This window comes from Aethalodelphis obliquidens, unplaced genomic scaffold (genome assembly GCF_003676395.1).
Source record: "Aethalodelphis obliquidens isolate GAN/ISIS:26980383/991018 unplaced genomic scaffold, ASM367639v1 scaffold21, whole genome shotgun sequence".
NCBI lineage: Eukaryota > Metazoa > Chordata > Mammalia > Artiodactyla > Delphinidae > Aethalodelphis > Aethalodelphis obliquidens.
In genome coordinates this window covers 13448221-13470545 of record NW_020837965.1, presented here as the reverse complement: position 1 = coordinate 13470545, position 22325 = coordinate 13448221, and the positions used below count along the sequence as shown (strand labels likewise).

The following is a 22325-nucleotide window of genomic DNA, read 5'->3' as shown; positions in this document are numbered from 1 at the left end:
TCCGCGGCATGTGGGATCTTCCCGGACCAGGGCTCGAACCCGTGTCCCCTGCATTGGCAGGCGGATTCTTAACCACTGCACCACCAGGGAAGTCCAATAACTTTAATTTTTATGGTCATTTCTTTTAAGGCTCTCAGTCCAGACTGTGCTTAGTCACATTTAAAGTGATAATGATTCTGAAGTATCGATAGACTCGTTCTCATGGTCCAGATGGGCATTTAACGAAACCGCAGCAGGCCTGGAACTGGGCAGTGAATTCTGGACATCAGGTTCAGGCTGGGGTGACCAGTGGCTCAGGAGATGGACTCTGCTTGCGTAGAAAGGAGGCCTTTGCTCCTGAGTGTCTCCTTCCCCGCTCCTCAGTCCCGATACATTGTCTAATGGTGTTTGGGGTGGCCTCATGTGAATCCTCAAACCTTGACCTAGATGACTCTATTTTAGAATTTATAGAATGATGTGATCCATCTTCAGTCTTGCTCTCTCTCTCCACTTTCAAAGTACATTAGGTAACAATCATCTTTTTTATGTCACCCAAGCCTTAAAAATGTTAGATAACAATCTCTTTGCTTTTTAATTTATAAAATGGGGATAATGGGGCTTTTACTTAACATTTCTTTAGGGTTGGAATAGGAATTAAATGAGGTAATGTCAATCTCTTAGGTGAAATGACTTCTCTCGCCCTCTTCCCCACCCGAAGCCCCAGAACTGGTCATGCTATAATCGACCTCCTGAATTTATATGAGAAGAGCCTGGAAGGGAAGAGGACTCTTGAGAGGGGTCTTGGTATGGGAGGCTTTTCTCTCTCCTCTCTGGGGGGAGCGGGGGAAGGGGAGGTTGGTATCCCCCAACCTGCAAAGCCAAGTGGTAGAAGTTTCCACAGACTTTCTCTAGAGGGGGAAGTTGGATTTCTGTCACCAGTGGGCTGCTTGCTGAGCCTTGTCAGAGGGTTGGTCTGTGTTCCCTGCAGTTTACGTGTAAACTGAATATGGGTGAATACGGCAGCTGGTCTCTGTTCTGGAGACTTCTGTGATCAGGAGATGGACTGGGGTAGGCCCTCCTGGAAGGGGATGGGGTTGCCCCACTTCTTCGAGGCCTACTGCAGGGTTTGAAGGACTGCGAGAGGCTTGGCAGAAGAGAGTGACCCCTATCCCGTTAGAGGAAGGTCATTAAGATCAACATTTCCTAGGTATTTCCACCATCCAACATATTTTTTGTTCATCCAAAGCGCACTCCTCTGCACTAGCTAGAAATATATAAGAAAGAAAGCTCACAAAGCGAAAGTCGGACGACTCTTAGCAATTCACAGCCTTTACAGCTCAACTGGAAATGCTTAGCCATGAGCATCGACTTCAGTCCTCACTCGCTATTTCATTCATTTATTCAGCAAACGTTTGGCACCTTCCTTGTGTGCCAGGCACCAGTGGTACCATGGTGTGTCGTCTGCCTCCATGGAGCCTACGAATCTGTTGAGGTTGGGAGGGGGTGAGACAGATAGTCAGCTGTTAGGGGCCTGTGCTCAGGAGTCCGACAGACCTGCCTGGTTCAAGTGCCAGTTCTGCTTATTTGCCACATGGCCAGGAGCAATTTACTTAATCTAAGGATCAGTTTCCTCATCTGTAAAATCAGGATAACTGGCCTCGTTTATGGGGTTGGTGTTAGGATCCCATGAGGTAATCAGGTATAGCCTTCAGCACGATTTGTTTTACTTGGGCTAGCAGCCTTTTCTTACTTTGTCATCTCCAATACATGCATTCCAGTGGTTTTCTTTTTTTTTTTCCTAAGTTCTTCAGCTGCCTCAGTGTTAGCAGCACCCATCAGCATAGTAACTGCCCCAAGACACAACCGACAGTTACACCATTTTCTCTTGTGTACTAAGTTTAGGACAGCTGATCTCAGAGCAAACTGCCTTTATAAGAATATTGGCGGGAAGAAGGAGGAGGTTAGAATATTAGAACCGATGGTGTGGCTGCCTGCGTCACAGTTTGGCAGGCGGAAGACGTACTAGTTGGTGTTCAGCAGAAGTGGCCTCTCCAGGGGGCAGTGCCGCCTCCGTCCTGGGTGCCGCCAGCAAGGTGCCAAAATAGATCCCGAGTGTGGGAGCTGCCACCTGTGCTGCTAAGCTGTGCACCCTTGGATTTGGGGTTTAACACGCTTAAGTTTATTCTCGTTTCTGCTGGGCAATCCTGGACATGGTGTTGGAGGTTTCTATCAGCAACCTTTCTCCCCATCTGTGAATTTTGAATTTATAGTACTTTAAAAGTTTGGTCAGTTTACTGAGTCTCTGGACTAAATATAAACTTCAAAGGACCCAGTTGGCCTAAACAATGGAGAGTAAAGGGAAAGAAAATTTCAAGGCTACAAAATGCAGTGTCTTCAGATTCTGGACATGAATTTTAAGAATATATTAATGTGCAGTTAAGGAGTGCTTAAGAAAAAAGGCCCAGACACACCCTCCTGACTTGTTCCACTAAGGAGGCCTCCTCCTTTACTAATATATAATGCTTTACCAATTGATGCAGGTATTTTTGCAGTCTAATGGAATTAACATCCATTTTATTATTGTGAAGTAATAATTACTGGCAGAATGGGGAACATCCTTTGGAAAAGAGACATCTTTTTTTGTTGAGACATCTATTCTTCATCAACAATCTTAATACCTTCCAGTGATAATAAAAGGATATTATTAAAGAAAGCATTTAATCAAAAAAAGTCAACTCTTGAAAGCAACTGTAGCTACTTGATAAGCTCCTAATAATCAGTAGAATATTTTTAATCTCAAAAATCTTGTAAAAGTTAGCTAATATTTAGGGTTTGAATATAGGAAATCAGTTGTTAGAGTGCTAAGAATAATGTTAATTTATGAGACATGAGGCTTGAGATTATGGTAAATTTACTGATTAAATGGAGCTAGTGTTTACTTTGTGGATTTTCCAGTAATTAGTCCTTAGAACACTATAACCAAGGGTCACAAAATTTTTTTTTTTTTTTTGGCGGTACACAGGCCTCTCACTGTTGTGGCCTCTCCCGTTGCGGAGCACAGGCTCCGGACGCGCAGGCTCAGCGGCCATGGCTCACGGGCTCAGCTGCTCCGCGGCATGTGGGATCTTCCCAGACCAGGGCACAAACCCGTGTCCCCTGCATCGGCAGGCGGACTCTCAACCACTGCACCACCAGGGAAACCCACAAAATATTTCTGTAATTAGTAATTATGTGTCACATGCTCATGAGCTAGGAACAAATGGTCAAAGTTTTTTCAAAAAGTGCTTTGACAAAATTACATCATCAACACAGCCAAGAATCCTATGTGTTTAGGTTCCTAGATCTTATTTGCAATATAACTGACCACACATAAGAACAACAATAAAAAAATGTCTACCTCTGTGTTAAAAAGATTGAATTACCAAAGGACTTTTCTGTTTGTTTGTGAGCTACGTTTATTCAAAGATGGAGCTTGCTGTGAATATCTTAAAATCTCAGATTATCTGATAAATATTAGTCGGCACTCCTGAATATTCTCATTCCTTTTTAAAAAGTACACTTAAAACCAGAGAGAAGTTTCTTGCTAAGAAAAGTGAATGGATTTATCACAGGCCCACCAAACCAATTTTCCTACTGTTTCTCTTTCCCTATCTTAGTTCCTTAGAGGAAATATAGATTCTTAAGTTTCCAAAGTTATAACCTTATCTCTTCATGGAGGTGGTCAGTGCTGAGCCAGGCCTACAGGAGAAATGCATTTGCACTGAATCTTGCTTCCCTTGGGATGAGTTTGCGGCCCTCTGGCATGGCCTGTTTTCCCCTCTGCTTCTGATCACTCCAGACGTTCCACCCAAATGGACCAGGGAAAGTTACTGCTGCCCATCCCTCTGGTAGTCCAGGTGACTGATGCCCCATGAGGCTCAAACCCTGGAGTGTGGTAAGAGGGATCTGGGCATCAGGAAAGGGCCGAGGCCCCAGGTAAGGACAGAAAATCTCCTTTCTTTTCTCTAATTTATGATTGGATTAGTTTGTCTTTTGCTTTAGAAGATTTATTGTTTTATCGTCTTATTAACTTATTTTGGTAGAATTAGGGAGGTTATGTATATATGTATGTGTGTATATATATATATATATATATATATATATATTCTCTCAAAGACATGTCTTATTTTACAGGCAAACTCAGACCGTCATAGTGAACCCCATTAGGAGGAGGTCTTCTTCGAGGATGTCTCTGGTAAGAAAGAAGGAAAAATACAATTGGTCTTTTTCTTTTAGTGATGTCATCTTCCTTAATAAAATATGCTTTTAGCACTGTTAATTTTTAGTTTGAACCACAAAAGTGTGCTGATATTTGACCAAAGAAATGGTGATTTTCCATAGCTTAAGCCTAATATTTATATAATATATATAATATTTATTATATTATACATATTTAAATATTAGGTCCAACCTCATATTAAAAATTTTGTGAAAATGACTCTACTACCCAAAGCAATCTACAGATTCAATGCAATCCCTGTCAAATTACCAATGGCATTTTTTATGGAACTAGAACCAAAAATCTTAAAATTTGTAGGAGACACAAAAGACTCCGAATAGCCAAAGCAGTCTTGAGGGAAAAAAACAGAGCTGGAGGAATCAGACTCCCTGACTTCAGACTATACTACAAAGCTACAGTAATCAAGACAGTATGGTACTGGCACAAAAACAGAAATATAGATCAATGGAACAGGATAGAAAGCCCAGAGATAAACCCACGCACATATGGTCACCTTATCTTTGATAAAGGAGGCAAGAATATACAGTGGAGAAAAGACAGCCTCTTCAATAAGTGGTGCTGGGAAAACTGGACAGGTACATGTAAAAGTATGAGATTAGAACACTCCCTAACACCATACACAAAAATAAGCTCAAAATGGATTAAAGATCTAAATGTAAGGCCAGAAACTATCAAACTCTTAGAGGAAAACATAGGCAGAACACTTTATGACATAAATCACAGCAAGATCCTTTTTGACCCACCTCCTAGAGAAATGGAAATAAAAACAAAAATAAACAAATGTGGCTTTTGCACAGCAAAGGAAACCATAAGCAAGACCAAAAGACAACCCTCAGAATGGGGGAAAATATTTGCAAATGAAGCAACTGACAAAGGATTAATCTCCAAAATTTACAAGCAGCTTATGCAGCTCAATAACAAAAGAACAAACAACCCAATCCAAAAAATGGGCAGAAGACCTAAATAGAAATTTCCTCAAAGAAGATATACAGATTGGCAACAAACACATGAAAGAATGCTCAACATCATTAATCATTAGAGAAATGCAAATTAAAACTACAATGAGATATCATCTCACACCAGTCAGAATGGCCATCATCAAAGAATCTAGAAACAATAAATGCTGGAGAGGGTGTGGAGAAAAGGGAACACTTGCACTGCTGGTGGGCATGTAAATTGCTACAGCCACTATGGAGAACAGTATGGAGGTTCCTTAAAAAACTACAAATAGAACTATCATACTACCCAGCAATCCCACTACTGGTCATATACCCTGAGAAAACCATAATTCAAAGAGTCATGTACCAAAATGTTCATTGCACCTCTATTTACAATAGCCAGGAGATGGAAGCAACCCAAGTGTCCATCATCGGATGAATGGATAAAGAAGATGTGGCACATATATACAATGAAATATTACTCAGCCATAAAAAGAAACGAAATTGAGTTATTTGTAGTGAGGTGGATGGACCTAGAGTCTGTCATACAGAGTGAAGTAAGTCAGAAAGAAAAACAGATACCGTATGCTAACACATGTATATGGAATCTAAGGAAAAACAAAAAAGGTCATGAAGAACCTAGGGGTAAGACAGGAATAAAGACACAGACCTACCAGAGAATGGACTTGACGATATGGGGAGGGGGAAGGGTAAGCTGTGACAAAGTGAGAGAGTGGCATGGACATATATACACTACCAAACATAAAATAGATAGCTAGTGGGAAGCAGCCGCATGGCACAGGGAGATCAGCTCTGTGCTTTGTGATCACCTAGAGGGGTGGGATAGGGAGGGTGGGAGGGAGGGAGACGCAAGAGGGAAGAGATATGGGGACATATGTATATGTATAACTGATTCACTTTGTTATAAAGCAGAAACTAACACACCATTGTAAAGCAATTATACTCCAATAAAGATGTTAAAAAAAAGTTTTTGACTCTTAGCCAAGAGTAATCAGTAGATATTTAAAATACTAGATGATTTTGCCTAATAAGATTAAATATGCTACATATAAGCTTCTTATGTTCAGTTGTTTATATAAGAATTCAGGAAATTTTTGTCTATTCCTTCTTGCTCTTAACTTTTTGGATACAGCTTGTTTTCTTGTGCTGTCTGATGTCTGATATCAGCGCATAGGGCTTAGCATTGCCATTCTGGCACTGAAAATGAAACACTGAAATGATACACTGGAAATGAAACACTGAAATGAAACACTGAAAATGATAGATATGGTAAGAGCTATAGGGGCTTCATATTTATTTTTCATATATAATACGTTTGGCTGCTTTAGAAGTGTTTAATGGAGAGAAAGAAACCAGCAGAAAATTACTGTACACATATTACATAGGCAATGTGTTTTAATGCTGTTTCCAATTTTCCATTTCTTAGCCTAAACCCCAGCCCTATGTGATGCCTCCCCCACCCCAGCTGCATTATAATGGACATTATACAGAACCATACACTTCTTCCCAAGGTAAAGTACACTCTTTCTGAAATGCCTTACAAAATTATTATGAGTAAATTAACGAGGACTTGGAGATCTTGAAGCCAGGATAGTTTTTGGCTGAAGTTACATCCAAAGTTGTTGTCATGATTATAGCCAACCTGGATTCATAGAAGAAGCTGCCATTATAAAGTCAGTTTTTTGGAAATGGGTGGAAAATATTCAATATCAAATTTTGATGCTCAAGTTTGGCCCATGGGCACTCCTTCAAGGTGGTTCCCGTGTCCTGTTAACACACCCCAGTAGCCTTTGAGTGCTTCCTTGCTTTCCAGCTCTGGCATGTCCCAAGCTCATTTTGTTTTTTCCTGCCCGAGACCTTCCCACTGTAAAGTATTAAACATTTTATTTTTATCTATTTGCGTTCATCTTTCACATGATGGGTATAGGGAGCTGTATTTAAACAGCGCCTCCGAAGCTGAATCTCCAGCATTCGTTTTACAGACTCTGCCTACAGGGCTCTGCTATAAAGGCTGAGGAGATTTATGCAGAGAAGTAATTCCGTATCTCAAGAAGCTTGGATTCTAATGGTGGAGGATAAGACAAGTACACAAATAACTTAAATACAAAGAGAACATGATTGTTGTGATGAGAGAGAGCGAGCAATTGCTCATCATGTTGGAGAGACTGAGAAAGGCTTTTTGGACCTCAAAAGATGGGTAGATTTCCATATGTAGAGAGAGGCAGGTTCCTGTTGGGATTGCTGCTCCTGGTTTTGTGAAGGGGGTGTGGATAGTGAATGCATTGGCACAAACAAGGAAGAGGGTGGCTGGACTCAGTCCCACAGGGAACTGGTAGAACATGGTGTGTGAAGGGACTGGAAGGTGGGTGGTGACGCATTGCTGGTGCCGGGCCTTGTGTGTAAGATGAGACTTTCTGTGCAGTGCGACGGGTGGGTGGGAGGGGATGGATTGGGCTCTGGGTTCCCAGAGTGTCCCCCTCAGGATGTTTTCACCTTCTTCACGGTCTTCTCCTCCTTGCACACTGCCCTCCTTTGGTTTTGTGACCCCAGCTCCCACCCACTTCCAGGAAAAGGCTTTTCTCTCTGCACTGTTAGTGTTTCCTTGCTGTTCATCCTTTTTCCTCCATCTGAAAGCATCCTACTATTTTTCCTCTCTTCTCTCTTCAAACTGCAGTTTGAATTATTTTTTTCTTTCATTTTTCACCCCACTTCTGAGAGTAACACGTGCGTGCTCCTTCTGCCTCCTGGTTACCCCTTTACTTCTCCTACCTTTGCTACTCTGTTCAAGCTGCCCTCTCACAGGTCCCCAGAGCCCCGCACATTCTCCTTCCCATCCGATTCCAGCAGTCTAGGCTCTTGACAGACCTCTCTTGCCTGCGCTGGGTTCTCCCTCCTCCTGTACCATCGGTGTTCACTGCTCCCAAAGTCTGCCCAGTGCCTCTTCTCCCCCCGCAGGCTTCTGCAGCAGCCTCGTTTCACCCATGGTTCGGGTTTCAGCGAGGATGACTGTCTGTGTTTCCCACCCCGTCATCACTGCTGTGCTCCAGCCCCACATTTCATCTGTCTGACAACTGTTGGGGCAGTGAAGGGAGCTACTGCATGTGAGCCCTCAGCGGGCTACCCGGCTGAGTGGGAAGCACTCAGTGAATATTATCCACCATTACAGCTTGCTGAAGACTGACATCCTGCATTTGAGCCCATCACGCTAGTCCACAAGTCCCTTTGCCCAAGTTCCTTACTTCTTTACGACGAAGTCACCCTCCTGGTTACTTGGATTCCAAACTGCATGTAATTTTTCTTTTCTCTTTTTGCCTTCAATACCCCGACAGTTGCAAACCCTATTGCCTCTGATGAACTCCATGTAACACCTCTTCCATGTCCCCTTCGCCCTGTCCCTCTGCTGCTAATCCAGTTCTTTTTTTTTTTTTTTAAACGTCTCATTAGTTCTTGCATCATAGCTGCTGATATCTTCAGTCTTCAATCCCCACTCTCCCTGGTTCACCTGACACTCAGCAGCCAGGCTCTTCTTATCCCATCTCCCTGACGATCGTTCCTTTGTCTAGTGTTCAACGTTCTCTGTGATGTTTCTTCATGCTACTCTTCCTGTCTTATTCCCCACTGTTCTCTACCCTCTCCGGCTACCTGGTACTCCAGCCAGACCGAGCACGCCCTCTGTGCCTCGTCTCCCAGCTTTGCCCGCACTGCTCTGTCACCCACAAGGGTCCTTATCCCATGCACCCTCCTGCCCACATGCTTCCGCCCAGTCAGGATGGGCTAGGCTGCCGTGTGGGAAGCAATTCTAAACTCTTAGTGGCTTACACAGGAAAGCTTACTTCTTTCTCAGGTTACCCGTGTCCATTGTGCACTGGCAGGAGGGCTCTGCTCCACGTCGGCCTGCCCCAGGGACTCGGGCTGGGGTCCCTTTCCATCTGGAATGTTGGGCACGGTGGCAAGGAGAAGGGAGCCTGGAGATTGCTGGGTGGGATCCGAGCGATCCGCGCACACTCAGAGGTAGAGAGCCCGGCTACTGATGAAACCCCACCCACATACCCCAAGGCCCCTTGAGGGCTGTATCCCCTGGGGGATTGTTCTTGGTCTTCTCCCTGTCCCATCAGCCTGGCCCAAGCTGGAAGCGATCCTTCTCTCCTCCGGACTCCTGTAACGCTTATCTCCTTTCATTGTCACGCTTCTTCCTTGGATTCTGGTGATCTGGGTACACACCTTTCCCTTTATATTTATCTGGATTCCAGTCATTTTCCCCCCGTTAGTTCTTAGCATAGTCTTTTACACATACAGACTCGTAAATGAATGGTTCATGGAATACCCAGAGGAGCCTGGAGATGGGGAGGCCAGGCCGGCGGGTACTGTGCGAGTCTGGACGGGCTTGAACGAGGCTGAGCTGTGACAGCAGTGAGTAGAGGGGACTCCGTAGACGCACATTGCAGAGTGTTCCAGATACGGGAAATGGACAGGAACAAGGAAGCATTGCGTGTCCACAGGAAGAAACAGTGGTGCGTTTGAGGCCCATCCCTTTGTGGCTGTATGTGCCACACACGAGGCTGTGGCATGTTCACTTTGATAATCATTTGGCACTTAAACCGCCAAGAGGCTTTTGAATCGAAAAAAGAATGCTTTTCGATGGCAACTGTTCTCTGATGGTTAGAAATCACCCTCGTTAGTTTTCCAGGTGAACTGCAGGTTGGACTGAAGAAACATGCCTCCTACCAGCCCCGACCAGGTGCACACACAGCCAAGCTAGATCCTGCTAGCTGGGACCCCAGTCTTACTGCAGCATGGGGGCTGGAGCAGGGGGCAGGTGTGGCTGTCTTAGCAAGGGTCTTCTTGGCGTCTGGCCCCTAGTGAGGTATACAGCTACTGGTGACACTGTTGGACCTGAAGAGGCTCAGATCCTGCCCAGCTACTGCCCTTTTGTGTCTTCACTGTGGAAGAATCTATGCAGCCCGCCTAGAGTTTCATTTAAGGAACTGTTTACAGACAGCTGGTGCTTGAACTAGCTCAGCATCATCAAGGCCACATCTCCAGTGAGGGGAGAAGGCAGAGTCAGAGACCCAAAGCCCTGAACAGTATCTCTGCCTGCAGTCCCCCAGACTTCCAGAAAGCCTGCTTTGTGTCTCTAGTAAAACACGTTTTTGACTTTCAGAAAAAGCCAGTGTTCTGTGGCACAGTTGTACTCTCAATATTGGACTTAGATTTGGCTGCTCTTTATTGGGTGTCACATCCTGAATACCACCCTTAGAGTAGGCAGGGTCATCCCCATTCTCTAGATGAGGAGGCGAGGCTCCCAGAAACCCCCTGTCCAGGGTCACTCAGAGCTGTGGCTAGAGCCAGGTCACTTCAGGGTGGAGTTTCATGAGGTACGCTGAGAATGTCATCAACGTTCGGGGCCTGTCTCAGTATTTGTCTAGAGTAATTGATCCACTTTGTACATTTAGAAAATCTCATTTTAAAATATACATTTTTTTTTTTTTTTTTTTGCGGTACGCGGGCCTCTCACTGTTGTGGCCTCTCCTGTTGCGGAGCACAGGCTCCGGACGCGCAGGCTCAGCGGCCATGGCTCACGGGCCCAGCCGCTCCGCGGCACGTGGGATCTTCCCGGACCGGGGCACGAACCTGTGTCCCCTGCATCGGCAGGCGGACTCTCAACCACTGCGCCACCAGGGAAGCCCTAAAATATACATTTTAAATGTTTTGTTTTTCCCCCCAGATAACCTGTTTGTGACCAACCAGAATGGATACTACTGTCACTCTCAGACAAGTTTGGATCGAGCCCAGATTGACCTGAGTGGTCGCCTCCGCAACGGCAGTGTCTACAGTGCACACAGCACCAGCTCCTTAAATAACCCCCAGCCCTACTTGCAGCCCTCACCCATGTCCTCGAACCCAAGCATCACCGGGAGTGACATCATGAGGCCTGACTACGTCCCGTCGCACCGGCACAGCGCCCTGATCCCCCCGTCCTACCGCCCGACCCCCGACTATGAGACGGTGATGAAGCAGCTCCACAGAGGCCTGGCGCCCGCCGAGAGGCAGAGCCACTCGCTGAGAAACCTCAACATCGGCAGCTCGTACGCGTACAGCAGGCCCGATGCGCTGGTCTACAGCCAGCCCGAGATCCGGGAGCACGCGCACTTCAGCTCCCCCCCGTCGGCCCACTACCCGTTCAACCTGAATTACAGTTTCCACAGCCAGGCCCCTTACCCATACCCCGCAGAGAGGCGGCCGGTGGTGGGTGCCGTCAGCGTGCCCGAGCTGACCAACGTGCAGCTCCAGGCCCGGGACTACCCAGCCCCCAACATCATGAGGACGCAGGTGTACCGCCCGCCGCCCCCCTACCCGTACCCCAGGCCCGCCAACAGCACCCCTGACCTGTCCCGCCACCTCTACATCAGCAGCAGCAACCCCGATCTCATCACCCGGCGTGTCCATCACTCTGTCCAGACGTTTCAGGAGGATAGCTTGCCGGTGGCGCATTCCCTGCAGGAGGTCAGCGAGCCCCTGACCTCAGCCCGGCACGCCCATCTCCAGAAGAGGAACAGCATTGAGATCGCCGGGCTGACCCACGGCTTTGAGGGCCTGCGGCTCAAGGAGAGGACCATGTCGGCGTCAGCGGCGGACGTGGCTCCGCGGGCCGTCTCCGCGGGCTCCCAGCCAAACGTCGTCACTGAAAGGACAAAGCGAGAAGAGGACGATGAGCAGCAGAGCAGATACGGTCACAAAAAGTCCCTTTCAGACGCCACCATGCTGATACACAGCAGCGAGGAGGAGGAGGAGGAGGACTTGGAGGAGGGGCGCGGGGCGCAGGTGCGGGCGCCCCGGGGCAGCTACTCCCAGCAAGCCCCGCGGAGCGGCCCCCACACGCCCGGCCCCCCGGCCGCCGGCCCCACACACAGCCTTGAGCCCAAGGCCCACGTCACTGAGGCCGAGAGAAAGGGGAGGGCCGGCAGCCCAGTTCCCACGCCCGGGGAAGGCCCGCGGCCCAGGAGGGACGGGCTGCTGACGCCCTCCATGTCCGAGTCCGACCTCACCACGTCCGGGAGGTACCGCGCCAGGAGGGACTCTCTGAAGAAGAGGCCGGTGTCAGATCTCCTCTCCGGAAAGAAGAATGTCGTGGAAGGGCTTCCGCCGTTAGGGGTGAGCCGTTCAGTGTGCGGGGGGGCGGGCGGGGTCACCCAACCCAGCACGGTGCCCTGTGCACCTGACTTTTCTCAGTGCCTTCTGCCCTCTATCCATCTTTTCTTTCACTCATTACTTCTGATGTTTTTCAGCTTTTTTCCTTTTAAGTTGTTTCAACTCCCCCCCCGCCAGCCAACACATATTTTGCCCAGTTTTTGTCTTATTTTGTAATACTTTGAGTTTGAGTATCTATGGAAATAATGGGGAGGGATTAGAATTTTCGTGGTTTTGCTGGAGGTAATAACTTAGGTGAAGTGAAAGGTAAACGTAGGAGGCTCTGTGGAATGGAAGAGAAAGAATGAATGGGAAGTTTTAGTAATGCAGTGTGATGGAAAAGGGAGTAAAGGTTTCACGACTTTAGCCAGGATTGCTTTGTCAGCCACCCGTAAAAATACCCCGCTGTGGTGCAGGGTCTAGGGCTGCTCTTGTTCAGTTTGCTTGTTTGGGGTCTGAGGGAAGCATTCCCCGAAGTGTCCCTAATGTATTCCTTATGTCGCAGTCCGTGTGGGTACAGCTTGAACTGCTGGGCTGTGACCTCTGAGGGCTGGAAGGTGATTCTGGAGCTGGAAGGTGGCACTTTGTCAAGACAAAAAACCCAAGAGCTCCAGGTCTCTTTATTTATTCTTTATATCTTTACTGGAGTATAATTGCTTAACAATGTTGTGTTAGTTTCTGCTGTACAACAAAGTGAATCAGCTGTAAGTATACATATTCCCCATATCCCCTCCCTCTTGAACCTCCCTCCCACCCTCCCTATCCCACCCCTCTAGGTGGTCACAAAGCACCGAGCTGATCTCTCTGTGCTATGCGGCTGCTTCCCACTAGCAATCCATGTTACATTTGGTAGTGTATATATGTCCATGCCACTCTCTCACTTCGTCCCAGCTTCCGCTTCCCCCTCCCCCACCCCATGTCCTCAAGTCTGTTCTCTACGTATGCGTCTTTATTCCTGCCCTGCCACTAGGTTCATCAGTACCATTTTTTTAGTTTCCATATATGTGTGTTAGCATATGGCATTTGTTTTTCTCTTTCTGACTTACTTCACTCTGTATGACGGACTCTAGGTCCATCCATCTCATTACAAATAATTCAATTTTGTTCCTTTTTATGGCTGAGTAATATTCCATTGTATACATGTGCCACATCTTCTTTATCCATTCATCTGTCGATGGACATTTAGGTCGCTTCCATGTCCTGGCAGTTGTAAATAGTGCTGCAGTAAACATTGTGGTACATGACTCTTTTTGAATTATGGTTTTCTCAGGGTATGTGCCCAGCAGTGGGATTGCTGGGTCATATGGTAGTTCTATTTGTAGTTTTTTAAGGAACCTCCGTACTGTTCTCCACAGTGGCTGCACCAATTTACATTCCTACCTCCAGGTCTCTTTAAGAGAGAGATTGAGTGAACTGAGAACCCAAGGAAGGTCCCTTGTAGAAAATGCAGCTCCTTAATATTCAGGATGATAAATAACCGTGGTTTAAGCGCTTTTTATCTACTTGAGGCAAAATATAAAAGAGCATAACATCATCTCTAGCTGCCATTCCCAGAGCATTTACCATGTGCTGAGCAGGCCATCTGCTTTACCATGTCCAGTTTACAACAGGCCTATTGTTTCTACAGATGAGAAAATAGACTCTGAGATATTAAGTAACTTTCCCAAGGTCACACAGCTAATGAGTGACCGAACTGAAATTTTAAACCCATATTTATCTCCGCAACTGGTTCTCCTATCTTCTACATTGTTCTGCATCGAAGTAGTATATTTTATTAAGTAATAATTCCTTGTCTAAGCTTTGCTGTTCTCTGTCTTTCCACTGAAACCTTTTAACTCTGAGTTCCTCAGCTTTGCCCAGGCATCTGTGGCATTGTCATGTCAGCGTGTCCACTCTGAGTCATCTGGCTTCCTTGCTCAGGCTCCTCCTTGCCCAGGGCTCCATTCCCTGTGCCCTGCGCTCCTGCCAAGTGAAAGCGATTAATTAGCCTATGCATTCTGTCTCGAGTTGCTCCCAGTGTCCTGGCAGCTAAGGACTCCTCCCCCCATTTTTGCTGGTGGGCATGTTCAGACCTGAGGGCACGTCACAAATGTGGTTCTGCCCTAGTGTATTATTAGATCTTCTAAGATGCTACAGACATCTTCATAAGCAGGAGGAAAGTTCACACAATATTATAGCGGTTATGAAATAGATCAGTATACACAGACTCAAACTACTTACAGTAGTGCCGTGAATTTAAACGTGTTTTCTTTTAATGGGTTGGAATTGTAAATTTATTTTAAATTTTTCTTGGGAGTACATTCTCACTCATCTGTCTGACAGTAAAGGCCAGTGTCTCAGGTCGGCTGAAGCGGAGGGCATGGGCTCACAATCAGTGATTCAGGGCAGGACAGGGTGTGGACGTGTCTCCCGAAGTAACTGCCTGAGTCCTGAGCCAGCTGGACGGGGCCCTCTCATAGTTGACACTCTTCACTGATTACATCATGAACATAGTTTTTATGTGTGACCTGAGTCTTTCCCCGAATGATACTTGTTTTGAGTAGAGTCCAGTATTCAAGCCTGTTGTCCCTGTAGTTGCGAATGGCCCAGCGAATTCTGCTAAATCTGAGGACTTTTATCGGTTTGGTTCTCTAAAAATACAAAATTTCCCCCTCATTGACTTTTAGACCTATAGTATTAGTGAGATTATGTGATTGGATTATCCTTTTTCACCCCTTCTTTTCGCATAAGGGATCTCCCTACTTAAGGAATGTGAATGGCAGCTGTGGCCCAGGAAAAGGTACAGGACCTAAGAGTGGAAAACTTGGGTCTGAGTCTAGAACCTGCCATTCATTAGTTCTCTGCCCAGTGGGCCGGGCCCTTCACACACCAGAGCCTCAGCTTCTCCATCCGTAACACAGGACGGTCACCCCTCCTCTGTCTGCTGTGGCGTTGTGTTAGGTCCCACATAGGGTTAGGCATGAAAAGTGCTTTCTAAATTCTATGATGCAGCATAACTGATTTTAATGCACGGTTTTTATTGTGTTGACCCTATTTGCCATGTATAAAGAGGCAGCTGTGTGACACTGGGCAAACAACTTAATCTCTCTGACTCCCATTTTCTCATTTGTAACCGAGATGACCCCAGAGAGTTGGGGGAAGATGCTCAGTCAAGTTTAACTTATTACTGTGAGGTGGCATCATACATTTAACTTACAGGCTTCCCAAGAGCTGAAGAGTCCAACCCCCTGCTAATCCTCTGACCCCCTTCATAGTAACTCAGGGTGGCCATTATTTTAATTGTTACAGCAAGCGAATATACTAATATGAATTATGGTTCTAGAGGTTTAGTATTAAAAACAGTGAAATAAATTGCAGAGAAGCAGGAACATTTTAGAATTCTCCACCCATCTCCACCTATGGCGACTTGATTGCTATCTGGAAAAGGTAGACTGGTTCGAGTGCTTGTGCATCTGCATAAGGAGTTTTTGTTTCACCCTTAGTCTTATGTACATTTGAAACCATGCTCTTGTACTCTGAGGGCTAAGTAAGGGGTATTTGAAGTGAGTTTTGACTATAAGACCCTTTCTTCAAATACTGGCTTTGGGGCTTCCCTGGTGGTGCAGTGGTTAGGAATCTGCCTGCCAATGCAGGGGACACGAGTTCAAGCCCTGGTCCGGGAAAATCCCACATGCTGTGGAGCAACTAAGCCCATGCGCCACAACTACTGCACTCTAGAGCCTGCAAGCCACAGCTGCTGAAGCCTGCGCACCTAGAGCCCGTGCTCCGCGACAAGGGAAGCCACCACAATGAGAGGCCGGCGCACCGCAACGAAGAGTAGCCCCCGCTCACTGCAACTAGAAAAAGCCCATGCGCAGCAATGAAGACCCAGCACAGCCAAAAATAAAAAAAAATAAAATAAAATAAATTTTTTAAAAAATTAAAAAAAATACTGGCTTTAGAACTGACCTTACCAATCATCCAGCACACGTGTGCTGGGGCCTTTTGAGTCATTTTCAGGCCAAGCAGTGCTGGAGCCACCTCTGCTGGCTGGTGGGAGCTGAGTTAAATTTTCAGGCTCTTGTGAGGCCTCTGATGTTCCACTGGCAGATTGAAATTAGCTGTGATGGGAGTATTTGTACCGTGGAACCTGGCAAACTTCACACATCAGAACTGTTCCCACTCTCCTGCCACAAAGTCCATTGTTAAACATTTACCTGCTTTCTGCACGCCACTGTTTTCTGCACACATGAGAATCATGACATTTTAGCCTAAGCAGGAACCTTTTAGTCTGTGTAGCCTCCCTCTCTCCAAGGCTGACAGAGCTGCAGTAAAGTTGATTTTATTTATGAGACAAAAGAGAACTGCTGATTTCATTTATGAGCTAGAACTGAGAAAACCGTTTCTGTCAAATTAGGGCTACAGTCGTGATAATTACGATGGCTTCCAAGGAGGTGTAGACTATTGAAGACTTGGCATTCTTGGGCTCGTTTGCCTTGGAGAGCAAAATCATTGGCTTTAATAATAACTTCAGGAAACACCAGTTTTCAGGAGACAGAATTCCGTCTGTGCCCTCTCTTGTACCCTCTCTTGGTATAATGATGTTCTCCTCATTTAAAAATGTGGTGGTTCTAACTGCATTTACCAGAGATGTGGTGAGCTAACCCAGGTCACACAAGTCTGCAACAGAATGTAGAATACAACAGAGCCACCAGAGAAGACATTGAAAAAGAACGAATTGGTATTTTTTTAAAATGTATAAAAGCTTATTGCAATGAGGTGACTGCATTTAAAACCCTCTTTGTGGATTGCAGCTGATTTGTGTGTGTGTCACGGTTTGATATTCAGGAGTCCTGTGAAGGAATGCTGTCTGCTGGGAGCCTCACCTTTCATTGCAACAGAGCCCTGAAACCAGCTGCATTTCAAAACCTTATATCTGGAAGACTTATCAGGGCTTTGGCCTTAAAAGGAATGTCTTCCTCCTAATCTTTGTGAAACAAACGTGTGTGTGTGTGTGTGTGTGTGTGTGTGTGTGTGTGTGTGTGTGTGTGGAGTGTAAGCTCTCCTGTGGTTGTTGGTTTAGGAGAACCCACCCTCTGTTAACTGTCTTCAGTCCACTGAAATCTCTTTTCAAAGGGATTGTATTTGTGTATATTTGATATATACATATAAATATTTTTGTAGGGAATGAAAAAGAGCCGAGTAGATGCAAAAAAAATTGGTCCTCTCAAACTGGCTGCCCTAAATGGACTCTCCCTGTCTCGACTGCCTCTGCCTGATGAAGGAAAGGAGGTGCCTGCCAGAGCCACGAATGATGAGAGGGTACGTACCAGACCATGGGTCTGCATGCCTGCCCTAGAACAGCTGATACAGTGTTGCAGAACTGCCTTCTTGAGATTTTACTGAATTTTCTAACACATTTGATAATTATAAATGAGTGTTAGGAATTTTGTCATCTGGCCTTCAAAACTGGGGCAAATTTATAGCTAATGTCTTAATGGATAATTTCAGGCTAAATGTTGATTTTTGTCTGTTCGTTTCTGAATACTGTTCTTTACCTTCTTCTGGCCATGAAGTTAGAGGAAACGTGCAAATGCGTACACATAGGAAGGAAAGCAGATATCGACTGCTTTCATTACATCGAAAACTTAACAGTGAACGGTTACTGAATTTTTCAAAACTTTGTGACTGAGATGTATTTGCTATGAGGTTCTATTATATCAAAATTAGACAGGCATGAATTATGCTAAGCAAAAATTAATTTGCTTACAACTGGATCCTGGAGATAGTTTCCAATAATGTTTTCTGTTTTTTTATATATATCATAAAATTGCAGCATTTGTTCATAGAGGTTGGAATTGATTATCCTACTGTAGGATTTACTGTTCTCCAGGAGAATTTTCCATTCTTAGGGAGTCACATAATTGGCTGTAGATTTAGAGAAGATGAATTCAACGAATTGTTTTAGGCCAAGTTTACACAGAACTTTGCATCATGTTTCTCACCAATAAGATTATTTCATTTGTTCTTTTGTTGTTATGACTTGTTAAATTTAACTTTGGTTTCATCTAGAATTTTCAATATTGGATAATACTGGACTTGAAGCAGAAAATGAGATTTCAAGTGTACGGTCAAAATGCAGCTGTGGCATGGGACTGTATTCATATTATTCCTCACTTTCTATTTTTCAGTGTAAAATTCTGGAACAGCGGTTAGAACAAGGAATGGTATTCACAGAATATGAAAGAATTCTTAAAAAGCGGCTCGTTGATGGGGAGTGCTCAACAGCACGACTCCCTGAAAATGCAGAAAGAAATCGGTTCCAAGATGTTCTTCCCTATGACGACGCCAGAGTGGAACTGGTCCCAACCAAAGAAAACAATACCGGTTACATCAACGCGTCACATATTAAGGTGAGGGGAATGTTTAGAGTGATACACAGGATGTGAAGTTTCCAGTTAAATTAGGAGAATGGTAAGAATTGTATTCATGTCTGTTTTCTAAAAACATCCTAGTTTTGAATCGTTGGGACAAACTGTACTGTAAGTTGGGAAATCCATACACCAAAGCTGGACACACAGTGTTTGCTCCCTCCATGTGTTGGATCCCTCTGCGCCCAGCATTGTTCCCGGGACTCCGGGACCACTCATTTGTCTGACTTGAGAACTTTGTGCTTCTAAATCTGAAGACCTCTTTATAGCTCATAAATTCTCTCAAGAGCAACTGAATTGCTAGTTTTCCCTTATCACATACCTACATGCATTTTTATGTAAAAGAAGTGTCTGGTGTTTACCAAAGCTTTTCCTGATGGTAGTACCATCTGCACTCCTTGCATACTCTCTTAGTCTTTTTTTTTTAAGATTGTTACAAGTTTAAGTACTTCCGTGCCTCCAGCCTTTCTAGCATTCTCCCAGTTTTAAATTTATTAATTTATTTATTTTTATTTTTTAGGCCACGTCGGGTCTTAGTTGCGGCACGAGAGATCTTCGTTGAGGCATGCGGGATCTTTTGTTGTGGTGCGCCGGCTCTTCATTGTGGCGCATGGGCTTCTCTCTAGTTGTGGCGTGCAGGTTTTCTCTTCTCTAGTTGTGGTGCATAAGCTCCAGGGCGTGTGGGCTCTGTAGTTGCGGCGTGTGGGCTTAGTTGCCCTGCAGCATATGGGATCTTAGTTCCCCGACCAGGGATCAAGCCCGCGTCCCCTGCATTGGAAGGCGGATTCTTTACCACTGGACAACCAGGGAAGTCCCTCTTAATCATTTATTTTCTTTTGTAGCCATTAAATATTTTATAAGAACAATTCCTTAAAGTTAATTAGTTTATTTTTGGCTGTGTTGGGTCCTCGTTGCTGCGCACAGGCTTTTCTCTAGTTGCGGCGAGCGGGGGCTACTCTTCGTTGTGGTGCGCGGGCTTCTCATTGCGGTGGCTTCTCGTTGCAGAGCAAAGGCTCTAGGCGTGCGGGCTACAGTAGTTGTGGCATGTGGGCTCTAGAGCACAGGCTCAGTAGTTGTGGCGCATGGGTTTAGTTGCTCCACAGCATATGGGATCTTCCTGGACCAGGGATCAAACCCATGTCCCCTGCATTGGCAGGCGGATTCTTAACCACTGTGCCACCAGGGAGGTCCCTCTTTTAATCATTTTTAAACATTATTTTGTTCTTAAGCAGTGCTGCTTTTTCCCTGTAAACAGTATAATGCCGTTTAACTGGGGTAACGTTACACCCATTAAAATGGAAAAAGTGATGATTCACAACAGGAAGGTGAGAAAAGCCAGATGCTCTGTCTTCTCCATGCTGGCTGGAGAGTCAGTTCGTTGTTTCGGGAAGAAGAAATTTCCTTATAGTGAGTGAATGAGTAAGTGTCTATGGGCAGGTGTTATCTTCCTTCTTTCCCACATTTTATTTAGTTTGCAAGTGATGTTTGATGAGAGCCGTTTCACACTTAAGACTTTGTAGAGGCCCAGCAGTCTGCCTGTGAAAGCCAGTACCCTTGATGGTCTTTGGGAACTTGTGCACAAGCTTTTTAAACATGGGCATAAGTTATTTAAAAACTGAGCATCTCTTTGGAATAGCTTAGCCAGTCTCCCATGACTGGGTGGATGAGGGTTGAATAACATTGTGGTTCTGTGGTGGTATTTCAGAATCTTCAGAGACAGCCCGAAGAACAGTGGAAGGAGTCTGACTTCAGAATTCATGGATCGACCACTTAGCAGTGTGGGACCTCGTTGTACTTATCTCTGAATAAGGAAGTGCTGACCTCCCCCATTTTGCTCCCCATCAGATCCTTCCTCCCTGGTTCTTGTTCGCTGTGGTGCCTGGTGCCACCCACCACGGGCCCAGTGGGAGGATGGGGGTGTGACTCAGGCTGCAGCCTTAAATGGGGGCATGAGTGGAAAGGGTGCGTGGCCCAGGGTTTACACTCGGGGCACTCGGAAAGCGGTTATGGTCGTCACTCAGCAGTGGGGGAGCCGAGATTTAACCCAGATTTCCTGACTACAAATCCTGTAATTATTATATTAGACTGGTTTCAAGGAGGTTAAATCCTAAGTGGAAATTTAGTATGGAGGGTGATCCTGACTCAGAAGTTCAGAGGTGAACTCCTTAGGTAGGAAGACTTTTTTCCCCTAGAAATTTGATGTTTAACTTAGGTTTTGACTCAATTGCTAGTACTTGATCCAGTGTGTGTAGTACTTCACGAGGGAAAATTGTGTTTGAGATTTGGGATATGATGACGTTGATATTATTTTTATGAGAAGAACCTAACAGCAGCAATAACAATAATTTATTAAGAACCTATCATGTGCAGGGCACCATACATATTGGCTCGCTTAATCCTGACAACATGAGGGTAGGGAATATTTTTATTGTATAGATGAAAATTGAAATTTGGAGAGCTTAAGGAAATTGCCCTAGGTCACATAGATATTATGTGAATTCATAGCGCATACGTTTATAAAGATATCAGTAATGGAAATGGCACTAATAAGGAAAAAGAATAAGATAAAAGTCTTTCTTTATTCTGCTGAATATTTCAGTTTGCTTTTTTCATGTTACCATGAACAAATGTATATACATGTATTATACACATACATATTAATTTCTTTTAAAACCTTTTCTAATTTCAGGTCTCTGTCAGTGGAATTGAATGGGATTATATTGCCACTCAGGGACCATTACAAAATACCTGTCAGGACTTTTGGCAGATGGTGTGGGAACAGGGAATTGCAATTATAGCAATGGTGACAGCAGAAGAGGTAAGTACTCATTTCTCTTAATTGATTTTCTCAGCCTCAGAAAAACAGTTTATGTTGATCATGTGTAATCTTGACTTTTAGAGAAAAGGGCAGGGTAAGGTTGCAGGTCTGAGTTTCAGACATGCTCTCTGTGAGGGGCATCCTTTGCTGGCTCTTGTATTGTGTTTTAACTGCACTTGTCTCTAACAGGAGGGTGGAAGGGAGAAGAGCTTTAGGTATTGGCCACGCCTTGGTTCCAGGCACAACACTGTCACCTATGGAAGGTTTAAGATCACCACCCGGTTCCGCACAGACTCTGGCTGCTATGCCACCACGGGCTTGAAGATGAAGCACCTTCTCACGGGGCAGGAGAGGACGGTGTGGCATCTCCAGTACACAGACTGGCCTGAGCATGGCTGTCCAGAGGACCTCAAGGGATTTTTATGTAAGTATCTTCACTCCCAGCACAGCCTTTGCCAGAGCTGTTAAATCCACCACACAGAGGAAGACTTAAGTTCCTGAAACATTTCCTGTATTTCCTTTATGTTGTCCCATGTAAGCTGTGGGCTTGTTTTAAAATAAAAATTTCAAGTGTTTAGGGGAGGCTTAACAGAAGAGGTTTTAAAGTGTAATTTGGTAATGAGTAGAATGCCATTACTGACTCCTAGAGAGTTTCTCCTCCTTTTCATTTTGTAGATGAGAAAACGGAAGCC

The 22325-nt window shown here is 45.2% G+C and overlaps 1 protein-coding gene across 5 annotated transcripts in view; it reads left to right on the top strand.

Moving 5' to 3' along the window:
• Positions 1-22325, top strand: part of PTPN21 (protein tyrosine phosphatase non-receptor type 21) — a 64894-nt gene that overhangs the window by 40518 nt on the left and 2051 nt on the right. For 4 of the 5 annotated variants that reach the window (XR_003435599.1, XM_027120251.1, XM_027120254.1 and 1 more), the window contains exons 11-17: positions 4153-4213; positions 6644-6728; positions 10943-12369; positions 17569-17706; positions 18576-18797; positions 21505-21633; positions 21823-22057. Coding sequence is in view for 4 of the 5 variants with exons in the window: in XM_027120251.1 (XP_026976052.1) it covers positions 4153-4213; positions 6644-6728; positions 10943-12369; positions 17569-17706; positions 18576-18797; positions 21505-21633; positions 21823-22057 (2297 nt within the window). In the remaining variant the exon portion in view is untranslated. Of the gene's footprint in view, positions 1-4152; positions 4214-6643; positions 6729-10942; positions 12370-17568; positions 17707-18575; positions 18798-19335; positions 19386-21504; positions 21634-21822; positions 22058-22325 lie in introns of those variants that run through there. The other variant, XM_027120255.1, reaches the window with a different exon arrangement.